Source organism: Balaenoptera ricei, chromosome 9 (genome assembly GCF_028023285.1).
Source record: "Balaenoptera ricei isolate mBalRic1 chromosome 9, mBalRic1.hap2, whole genome shotgun sequence".
Taxonomy (NCBI): Eukaryota; Metazoa; Chordata; class Mammalia; order Artiodactyla; family Balaenopteridae; genus Balaenoptera; species Balaenoptera ricei.
In genome coordinates this window covers 8584421-8596710 of record NC_082647.1, presented here as the reverse complement: position 1 = coordinate 8596710, position 12290 = coordinate 8584421, and the positions used below count along the sequence as shown (strand labels likewise).

General features: G+C 37.5%; 1 protein-coding gene across 2 annotated transcripts in view; it reads left to right on the top strand.

Annotated features, from left to right (window-relative positions):
* CNTNAP2 (contactin associated protein 2) overlaps nucleotides 1-12290 on the top strand; it is a 2085708-nt gene that overhangs the window by 1374831 nt on the left and 698587 nt on the right. For both annotated transcript variants that reach the window (XM_059933152.1, XM_059933153.1), the window contains one exon: nucleotides 8498-8698. In XM_059933152.1, the coding sequence (XP_059789135.1) occupies nucleotides 8498-8698 (201 nt within the window). The remainder of the gene's footprint in view (nucleotides 1-8497; nucleotides 8699-12290) is intronic.

Below are 12290 nucleotides of genomic sequence, written 5' to 3'. Positions count from 1 at the left end.
TTTGAACTCAGATCAAAATCTAATTACCATTATAAGCAACATGAATTGAAGAGTAACAGTTCCTTGCCACACAGGATAGAAATCTTCTTATTGCCACAGAGGTGAACTGGTGACTATTAAATACACACCAACTACATCTCTACCCAGTGTGAGAGAAAAAGGAAAGGGAAGATTAGCTTGTCTAAGTATTCATATAAATGCAGTCAATAACTCTAGCTGTATTGTAAAAGACTGTTAACATCTCTACAGTGGAACAAAAACATTAACAAATATTCTTCTTCCCAGAAAATAGCTAATGCCTTCCTCGAAAAATGATACACATAAGCTCCAAATTGTTCTTCAGGTGGGTATGAATGATCCACCATTATTTATACTTGCTCACAACACTCCATTTTTGAGCTGGAATTGTGAGCTGGAATTGTGAGCATAAAAATAATCAACATTTTCCACCACCTGCAGAACATCATGTGTACTTTTCGTTCATTTCCTCGGTGCTTCCTGCAGGGATTCCATCTGCTTTGTATACCTTATTTCTCTACATGTGATTAAAGCTGCTTATGCCACCTGAGCTGCATACATAACAGGCATTATGGAGTGGCTCAAACCATCGAAGCCCACCACGGTGAAATGACCTCAATGATATTAGGATCTAGGTTACAGAGATGCTTGTAATGCTCACACAAAACATATTTGGGGGGAGAAAAATATGACACCAAAAATTTCTAATAAGTTAAAATGTGTCAGTCAGATCGTAACTATTGAGAAAACCTTCTAAACAAGATAGTGGTCTATAAAATTAATGGTCTTTAAACTTATCTACCTGGAAGACTGATGAAATTTTCCAATAGATCCTCTGACAAATGACTAAAAAATGAAACAAAAACAAAAAACCATCATAGCCTACCATCATTATAACCTAACATAGTTTGTAGAATTATTTAATACTTTGGATAAGCAACTATATAAGAAATTGTTCTGTGACTTATGCAGTAAAGCACACATAGCTCATGTAAAATGACCAGTATTTCCTAGATTATTACTTTTGCAAATCTTGAATTCATACAAAGTTTACCTGAAATAAGGTACCTGTTAATTGTTTGTTTCAATATGAAGTATTTCTAGTTTGTATCCAACACCCAGATTAAGAAATATAACATCAAATATAAAATTAAAGCCTAGGTATATCCCTAATCATATTCCCCTTGACTTGTTCCAGATTTTAAAGGAAAAGGTTTCAGCTCTTCCCTGTTGAGTATGATGTTAGCTGTGGGCTTGTCCTATATGCCTTTGGAGAAATATTTTTTAAAATATAAGTTAATCTTCTATCTCCACAGCATTTCAACACCTACACCGTGACGATCTACTAGAACTTTTAACCCATATGCAATTGTTATGACTGCAATCTTATAAATTTCACCATTCCAGACACTTCAATTTCCAGTTGATCCAGATCCCACTTACTGAACGTTTTGTCTCCAAGGTATTTGGTCTGAGCTATAAGAAGAATGAAACTGCTTTTATCACCATCTTCATATGGCTCATCCCTATTTAACCTTCATCATTCACTGAAAATGCCATGTCCTCTTGGTCACTTCATGGCTGTCTAAAGCTGGGTTATACAGACTTTCCATGTGAACTCACAAGACCCTGTGCATATATCTGTTTTAGCACCTGTTCGCACTTTGCAATTTCAAGCTTAATGTTTTCTCCCCTCCATTGGACTGCAGGCTTGTTGAGGACAGGAACTCAAGTCTTTTTCATCCTTGTACTTCCAGAACCTAGCATCGTGCTGAAACAGATCAAAAACTCAGTAATGGTTTATGAATGTATTCATGATTGAATTATATTACTGTTTTATGACATTTTTCTTGATGTAATAACTTGTATATTGTAATTTAAAATAATATTTAAAAAGTCTAAAATAGTGTCTATATTCCCCTGCCCCCTGAAAATTAGTGGGGTGCTGTGGGGAAGACAATAAATATTTTGACATGTCACCAAGCATATCACCACTGGGTCAAAGACATGTGTAGTGAAAAGAGCACTAAATTCAGAATTAGGGGACAAAGTTTCCATTATTTTGCCACTAACTTTTCGTATTCATTTGGTCAAGCCACTTATCACTTCTGACACTTTTTTTTTTAATTGAAGTATAGTTGATTTACAATATTGTGTTGGTTTCAGGTGTACAGCAAAGTGATTCATATATGTATATTCTTTTACAGATTCTCTTCCATTATTGGTTATTATAAGATATTGAATATAGTTCCCTGTGCTATACAGTAAATCCTTGTTGTTTATTTTATATATAGTAGTGCATCCGTTAATCCCATACTCCTAATTTATCCCTTCCCCCACCCTTTTCCCCTTTGGGAAAGTTCGTTTTCTGTGTCTGTGAGACTGTTTCTGTTTGTAAATTAGTTCATTTGTATTTTTTTTAGATTCCACATATAAGTGATATCATGTGATACTTGTCTTTCTCTGACTCACTTCACTTAGTATGATAATCTCTAGGTCCATCCATGTTGCTGCAAATGACAATATTTAATTCTTTTTATAGCTAATATTCCATTTTATATATATATTATTTTATAATATATATATAAAATCTTCTTTAGCCATTCATTGATGCACACTTAGGTTGTTTCCATGTCTTGGCTATTGTAAGTGGTGCTGCTGTGAACATTGGGGTGCATGTATCTTTTTGAACTAGAGTTTTTGTCTTTTCCGGATATATGCCCGGGAGTGGGATTGCAGGATCATGTGGTAACTCTATTACACTTGGTTCCTTAATCTCTAATCGAAGAGAGTCAAAATGGATGCTCTCTAAAATGACATTATCTTGATACTATGTAGAACTCAAACTTTTTCACATGACAACATGGTTTCTTTTAAATGGTAGGCTTCTTCCCTTGGCTGTGTTATCCTGTAAGGCTACAAACATGTAAGCCATTCTTATTGATGCTATAGCATTTCATTGGCGATCCTTGCTCATATCTTCCTCATAGTTGAGGTTCAGTTGTTGATTTACTGAATCAGGATAATAGCTATTAAGACTTCTATGCTCAAAGAAAGCCACAAACCTAGTTATCAGAATGCAGTTTATGAGTTAGAGAAGAAATTTAAGGATATACAAAATTGAATTCACTAGTTTTATGCAGGCCACGTTTTACATGCAATATGGAAAATCTTAGGTGAGGCATGTGTTACAGTTGAGCTCCAGTTGTGTCACTCTCAGAGTGAGAGACCCAAGTCATTCCTGTAGAATTGCTGTAACAGGTAATAGGGCTGCTCAGGGATTTGGACTACAAGTGGATGCTGCTGATGCCCGCCTAACAAGCTTTATTCACCATTTTAAATTTAGGTAATTTATAATGTAATATCCCCTTAATTTTAAAGATCATGTCAGAGTTAATATGAATAAAGGTGTAAAAAGCTCCCAGATTGACAAATTGGTCAATAACCAGAACCATGATGCTGCTTGAAAATCAGAAACACTTAGATGCATATTCGGATGTATGGGACACAAAATTTTTTTCCACTGGATTTAGCTCAGATTGGACTTTAATTAAAATGTGCTGTATAAAGACCTGCTCTGTACTGTGAACTTCAGATTATATATGGATAACATGGAAAAGAGTCAAAGAACAGCCATATGCATGATGAAGAAACTGGTTATATTCTGGGAGGTGTAATTCTTTGCTTTTTTCACTGGTCATTTCCTGGCTTTATCGGGCCCTGGTCATAACTCCAGCCGTGCCAGGAATTGAGTTTTCATGAAGTGAATTACCTGAGAATTACAGTTAGGATAGGGATATGGGGTCACTGATACAGGTAGCAGAGGGACCTTTGTAATGTACATATGTCAACACAACTAAGCTGGGTAATCTTGAGGACCCTGTAATTGCCAAGGAGAGGGATGTATTCCCACAGTATGTTCCAGATGCGCCCCAGTATTTGAAACATATCATTAAATCAGCTATATTTAAAACAATGTACAGTGTGACAGTTTTTAAATATGTGATTGCATGATGCAACAGATACTAAGCCCTAAGTAATCACAAAGGCCATTTTCATAACACACTAATACAAAAAGAATATTTGGAATACACTAGCTTATCAATTGCTTCTTCATGAAAACGGACAGTGGCAGAAATTAGAAGTTTCCATACACATTAGTTTTTATTTGCATTACACACATATCTTACAATACATGCTATATAAACACACTGTGAATATGGGAATAAGATTTTTAATTTTTCCACTTATGATACTAGTGAAGAAAAATCTATACAATATAACTTTCTTCTAGATGCTGGATATCTGCAAAATTGTTAATATCCATTTGTCATTTAAGATTTAATAGCTCCAAAGGAGCCATTGTAATGTGTAATATACAAGCATTAAAAAATAATTTGCAAGATGTATCAACAGTAATTGTTTTATGCTATCAAAATAGAGCTTATATGTTACCTTTTATAATGCCATGACACTGTAAAAAGTTTTAAATCTTTATAAAGATATATATATATATATATATATAATTTTTCAAACCCCTCTGAAGTATAACTTTATTGCAGCAAAGAATAGTATGTCAAAGATTAAGTTAAAGCAAACTACTTTCACTTGCTCCAAACCTTCCAAAGCCAATGGCTTTCCATCTCACTGTAAGGTCGCAATCCACTCATTCGCATTACATTTCTGCCTTCAACTTCTGCTCCTCTCCCCTTTCGTCACTCACTGGCTTTCTTGTATACCTGAAGGACATCCGGAATATTCCAGAATTAGAACATTTGCATTTTCATTCCCTCTGTCTGGAATACTTTTCCCCAGACATCTACATGGCTTGCTGGATAGCTACCTTATTTATTCAAATGTCACTTTCTCAAGGCTTTTATGGTTTCCTCTGTGTTTAAAAATGCAGTCCCCATACACACAGCCTATTCTTCCCTTCCCTGATTTAGTTTTTCTCCTCGCCATTATCACTGGCTAACTATATATATATATGTATTCTTTTAATTTTGCTTATTATCTGTTTTCTGTTCTCCACTAGAATGTAAGAATGTAAGCTGCAAAAATTTATGAATGCTTTTTTTTTTTGCTGTGGTTTCCATGGTGCCTAGATCTGTACTGGTTGTATAGTAGGTACATGATAATACTTGTTGAATGAATGAGTGGACTATAAAACAAATATAAAGATATAATGTACAGGGTTTTGATGATGAAATGTGTGTGCTGAGATGGCTGGAACTAGAGTTTAGGGTCAAGAAGTCACCAGGACCAAAATGTTAGAGATTCATCAACATTAACAAATTGGTTAGTCTTTTTAAAATCATTGACAGAGACCATAATGGGTGATCATTTTGTTTTACTTGTTTAATTAATGTTTGCCTTTATGAATGTATTTTGTATATATAAAAGCGTTTATGATATTTAAAGGAGGGTCAGATTAGAATGCTGTTCCATCCAAAGTTAAAGAAAGAGGTCTGGAACAGTGCTACAGGACAAGGCTCTTGGTATTTGTTTTAAAAAATTTGTTTTAAAAAAAATTTGTTTAAAAAAAAAAGAGAGAGAAAAAGAAAGAGAAAGAAACAAGGAAGGGGAGGGAGGGAGGGAAAAGTAAGTGGTGTCAAACATTTGAGAATTCTATGCCATAGACTTACTGTAACAGAAAAGTGATAGAAGTAACCTAATTCAATTAATGAATTTTTAATTAGGTGAAGGTAAATCTGCAGGTCTGGTTATAAATGACAATCAGTTTGTTTTCAGAGTCATGTCAGAAAGTGACAGAATTACCAAAATATATTGTAGCTTTTCTTGTTGTATCAGAGGAGCTAAAGGAAGGCAGTTCTGATCAGGCCAAAGATAAAACTGGAAAAACAATTATCTATAGAAAATGACTACAGGGGACACCATAACTGAACTTCTTTTAATCAATTTAAGAACAGCAAGCTGGAAAGTCTTCTGATAGAGAGGCATGTTGTAACAGATGAAGGGAAATTCTGGCTCAGAGGAGTGAAGTGGCCTGTCCACAGTCTCTAAGGATGGTCTCGGCAGAACTTGAACCAAAGTGATTTTTAAAAGTTCCTAGATTAAGTATTTTTATTCTGTTTATTTTTATTAATTCATTCTTCTATTCAACTAATATTTTTCAAGACCTGCTATGTGTCAATTACCATCCTAAACACGTTGCATATAGCACTGAAACAATCCCTGCTTTCTTCCCTTCTAATGGTGGGAGACAGACATTTAAAAATAATTTAAATGTGCCCTAAGATAGAGATAAACGTTATGGAGAAAAGCAAAGCTGGGCAGGTAGATGGAGAGCATCTGTGGTGGGGTGGGACTCGGGCAGGAAAGGTTGTCACTGGAGCTCAGATCTGGAGAAGGAGTGGGCTTGAGGAAAGACGGCTCTAGATGCAGGAAAGAGCAAGTGCGAGTCTCCAAGGAGGCAGAGCCAAAGGAACAAGGGGGAGATTAGTAGGGCGGCAAGGAAGAGCCGGATCTCGGAGGGCCTTTCACTGTTCTAAGAACTAGACTTTGTGAACGAGACTGGGTGCCATGTGAGGACCCTGAGCTGTGTCAAAATCTGACTTGTGCTCGAAAACCTCAGCCTGGCTGATGTGTTGAAGATAGGCGTGAGGGTGCAAGGGTGGAAAGAGGGAACTGGTTAGAGGTTACTGTGGGATGCAGGCGAGCGGCCCTGGGGCTTCGACCAGAGCAGTGGTGGGGGGTGGGGTGAGGAATGCCCAGATTTGGAATAATTATTGAAGGTAGAGCAGGTGGGGGTCCCTGACAGGCTGCAGGAGGAGGTGGAAGAAAGGGAAGAGTTGAGGGCGACTCCAAGGCTTTTGTCCTAGAACTGGATGGATGGAGTTGCCATTTCCTGAAATAGGAAGGCCTCAGGAGGGGCAAGTTCAGGACATCTCTCATCTCTCTTAATCTAAAGCTCTCTGTCTCTCTCTCTCCTGTGTGTGTGTCTCTCTTTCTTTGTAATTTATCACTCACCTGTTGAAAAACTAGATTGTATGATGTATACAGTTTTCCACAACATGGATTTTGCTGTTTCCCTTTGGTGACATTTAACATGTTCCCCTTTCCCCTATATTTTCTAGAAGTTGGCAGGTAGGTCTATAAGCTTGGTGAAATTCATCTCTGAGTTTTGTCCGTACCCCTCCACATGCAGTGCTGTGTACTTGCCCTCCCCTCCTGATCCCCAGGAGGCACATCTCCTCTGGTTTTACCTGTTATATTAGCGACCATGAATAATCCTACTTAGATCCTACTAACTTGTTAGAAGTTAAAAAATTTATCATTTAGCCTTCATTTATGAGCTGAAATATTTCCATAAAGAAAGTATTTAGTTACATTACACTTCATATAGCTAAGGTAGACTAAATGCTGGATTCTTTGCCTCTATTTACCAATATTCAAAGTAATGAGTTAGTTATCTAGCATCTTCCAAAATTAGACATTTCTTTTTTTGTACAAACTCATGGAGTTAAATATACTCGCTGTATTTTAATTCATTGCAGGAAATTCTTATTGATGTTAATTAAAATCATCCTCCTTTGGCCCTGGGGTTTTTGAACCACTCTGTCTCCAGTAGTTTGTTTCTGAAGTGACAGTATGTTCCAGGCTCCTCTTATCCATTTCCAGCCCTGAATCAGCCATTTCTCCAGGAGCATAGTTTTCTCTTAATGGAAAATGGTATTGAGTAATGACCGTCTGGTGCCAGAGGTTGGTCCTTGTTTGGGGACTTTTTCAGTGGACAGAACTAAGACATATATCTACATTTTTAAAAAGATAACATCATCCTGGGTTCATAGTGATGCTTCTAATTCAAATGCAGAACTATATAGGATTATAATTTAATCTCATCAATCTTATATATGCTTCTCCTTTTCACATATTGAAATTTTCAGGGTCCAAAACACCAAGGTAATTACTTATTTGCATTATCCCACATGTGTAGAGCATTTCAATAACAGAGCATGCAGTGTCTAATTATAACTGAAAGGTCAGGGTGAAAAGAATATTTGTTGACAAGATGAGGATGCATATTCTGATTAGAGCAAATGGCATGTACAAAGATCCAGAGGCTTGAGAGCACGTAGTTCATTTAGGAAGGAGCAAATACCGTTCTACGGAAGGAGTGAGGGATTACAGAGTCGGGAAGGCTTTGGAACACCATGGGCCTCACATTCAATGCTGCAGATATTAGAGCATCAACCAGATTCTCAGGCTATTTGGTTTCATTTGCAGGAGGTATCTTGTGTTTGTTTTTAATAAAAAATATTACTTTTCTACTCTGTCTGTATAAGCAGAACTTAAGTGTGAGAAAGGGTAGGGGTTACTTTAAGGATTACTATACTTAGCTCTGTTCTACAGCAGTTCAGGGGAAACACCAGTGAAAGTGTAGCTCACTTATTTTCTGACATTTGAAGATGCATTTGCATACTAATGACCCATTGTCGTGCCATTTTTCTCCCCACAGAGGACAAAGTATGGACCATAGTGTCTCATGATTTGCAGATGCAGACGACAGTGGTGGGCTACAACCCAGAAAAATACTCGGTGACACAGCTCATTTACAGCGCCTCCATGGACCAGATCAGCGCCATCACCCACAGCGCCGAGTACTGTGAGCAGTACGTCTCCTATTTCTGCAAGATGTCCAGGTTGTTGAACACCCCAGGTAGGCTGAGAATGGGATGTTACTTTTAATTACTGTCTCAGCTGGTGATTGGAATTACCTGAACAGTCCAACAGGTGTGGCGTATTATCTTAACAGTCCAGTCTTCAAAGCACGGGCAGCTGTGAAAGTAAAATATAACCACTTGTTTTTTCTTTCTGGAGAAGGAAGCTAAGAAATACCATTTTTTCAAAAAAATTCCATTGTTTCTAACTTAGCGATTTAAAAATTTTAAATGCACATATGTGTGTGTGTGAGTGCTTCTAGTGCATAATTATCAGTATTTGCTTTGGGCACAAGTTTATCAAAGCTCCTTGTGAACTTTCAAGTAATTCCCTTTGAGTTCTTCAGTTGTCTCTAACATAGAGATGAAAGAATTCCGAAGGCTGTCTGCAGGTAAATAGCATATAGAATAGCATAGAATTTAGAGCTGTTTGTTGTCTGTAGTCATTTAACAGTATCTGTTGGTCTCAAGATGTCTGCCCTTTTTTTTTCATGATGGCTTACTTTTAGCAGTGCTTCAGGACTTGTGTGTGTGTGTGTTGGGGGTAAAGAAGATAGAGTTTACGAAGGGTATCTTTACCACAAGAGCCATACACTCTGGGATTCTTGGCAGTAAATTCATTATGTTGACAGCAAACTAAATCTCTTCATCTATAGTATAACATAGAAATAAAGCATGTGCTTTGAGTCAGAGAAACATAGGTTCACACTTTTCAGCCTTGCTGCTTCTCGGGTATGTGACTTTGGGGGAGTTCATTGAACTTCTCTGCCTCAGTTTCTAGTGTCTTTCAGTCAAAGAGGGATCATAATGCCTATTTCAGGGTGACTGTGAGAATTTAATCAGGGAATATACTAAGTTCCTGTTGTAAGTCTTGATGCACTTAAGGACTTAATAAAGAGCAAATAGTATATTGATGATTTTTTATTATTAAACAACTTTGGAAGTGGCATTATGTCAGAGACCAAGGGACTGGTTGATGCCCCAAATTAGTGTTGTATTGGAGCCAGTGTTGTAGGGAGTCACAGAGAAGAGTTATAAGCAAAACAGTATATAATGTTTTGAAGATTTAAGTGCTTTTATGTGCAAAGCCTTGTGCTAAAATTATAGACATGTGTAACCTATGAACTCTAAGAAAGTAAAATCTGTAAAATATGAAAACGATTGGTTCAGACAATTAGTGCTTCTGCTATTTGGAGAAGGAAGACATGACTGTGGCTGGGATGTTGAAGTGATGCTTCATTAAAGAGGTCGAAAGACAATTCAAGGTTGGTGAGAGTAAACAAGAGTCTGGAAGACAGAATACGAATAATCTTTCAGGCCACGGTGAGAAGTAGTTTAGCAGCAGCAGAGTTCGTGTCAAAGAGCAGTAAGAAATAAGGTTGGAAAGTAAAAATGGGAGAAACTGTGGAGGAAATTAAATGCGATGCTGAGAATTTTCCCTGGAGGCCCATGCTTCTCAGGCTTTAGTGTGCATGCGAATAACCCGGAGGGATTAATGAGACACAAACTGCTGGGCTTCGTTCCCTGAATGTCTGATTCAATAGGTCTGAGGTGGGGCTCCAGAATTTTCATTTGTAACGAGTGTTTTGGACTGAATTGTGTCCCCCAAAATTCACACGTTGAAGTCCTAATCCCTAGTCCTAATCCCTAATGTGACCGTATTTGAGATAGGGCTTTTAGGAGATAATTAAGATTAAATGAGGTTATAAGGTTGGATTCCTAATCTGACTGAATTGGTGGTTTATAAAAAGAGGAAGAGTCAGGAAGAGCACTCTCACCAGAAACCAAACTGGCCAGTACCTTGATCTTGGACTTACAGCCTCCGGAACTGTAAGAAAATAAATGTCTGCTGTTTAAGCCACTCAGCCGATGGTATTTTGCTATGGCAGCCTGCGTGTGCTAGTGCAGTGCGTTCCCGGGTGATGATGGTATCGCTGGTCTAGAGACCGCTGTGAGAACCATAGCTGTGGGCAGTGGAAATCCCTGAAGGTCCCTACAACTGTTATTCTATCCACCTTCACTTATTTCAGCCTTTTATTTTATTTTTACTGGATCCTGTTTGCAGTGTTAAGAAAAGTCAACCAACGATTCTAGAAAATCCGGAGCACTAGGCACAGCTAATGAATCCCATCAGCTTGTCTGCCCTCAGTTTCGTGAGTGAGCGCTCCTTGCAGAAGTTCCTTCCAAAGATTCCAGTCCTGGAGGGGATGGTGTGAGGGAAAACTGCTGGCCAGAAAAATAACTTGGTAATATCACCTTTGTTTTCTTTATTTTCTTCCATTCTTCTGTTAAACTCCAAAGTCAACTTTTACTGTTTGAATTTTTGCTCTCGTGGTTAAAAAACACAATGCAACCTCCAAATAAGTTTATCTTACAGATCCAGGCACCAGGAGAATTAGGCTAGAGGTAAGAGAAACAGTTTGCTGTTAGCGGTTCTGGTCTTGTAGTTCATTCCTTCCCTTCCCTCATTGGTACACTCTGTGCCTTCCCCCAGCCACCAAGAAGCCTCACACACTTATTACCCTCCTTTTGGAAACACAGGATGTCCAAAACCATCAGGAAACAGGATAAATTTGTTTTTAAAAATACCTGCATTACGTTTTCTCATAATAAGCTAAACACACTTCTCTTCAACCTCCAGACACCTTTTCAGAGGAAGAACTACTAAACTGAAATCAAGAGTGAATTGTTAATCTGTACAGTAAGCACACTATTTTCCTTGTGTTTGCAGACATTTGAAGGTTATTCTTGTACTTACTAAACTGTGCATTGAAAATCATGTTATCGTATGCTTCTTGCCTTTGGGGACACCCTCCATGCATCAAATTTTTACTCACGTAGGATCGGACTTAATAAATGTTTGCTGACTGGAATGAAATGACAAATATATTGTTTTAAATATTTCCTCATTCAACCTTCAGTCAGTTGTTTTTAAACAAGTGTGTACATCAGAATTTTCAGGTTGCTCGTCACAATGCTGATTCCCGTGATTCTGACTCGGGAGAACTTGGTTGGGGCACAGGAATGTTTGCTTTTAACAAACATCCATGCGTCATTCTGTGAACCATACACTGAAAAATACCATCTTTAATTTATGGCATGAGGTCTCTCATCTTGGATTTTAAGGCGTCAGTCCTCTGTGTGGGAGAAGATTAAAGGGAATATTAGAACTTGTCTGACCAACTGAAATAAAATGGCATACATAACTACCTGTTCCTCCAGCTAAAATAAATTGGCGTAGTGGTGTTTTAAAAATCCTTTTCATAGACTAACTATTGTAAAGTGAATTTCAGCCTACTCTTCTTAGTCATTTTTCATATCCCAATTTCTATTTTCAGGGTTAATTAATCCGTAGACAGCTGAGGCAAGGAAAAGGAGTGGTTGATATAGCAAGTTTTCCTGTATTACTGTATTCTGTATATGTCCAAGTATGAAAGAATACAATTTAATACAAATCTTTAATTTGCTATTTTAAGGAGCTGATGTTTTCTGTAATTGGTTTTTTCCCTCCTTCCTGGTAACGTTCCATTTTAAATATCCATTTACTCATTCTTAACTAAGGTTGAATTATATTGGAACTTCTGTAGTAGT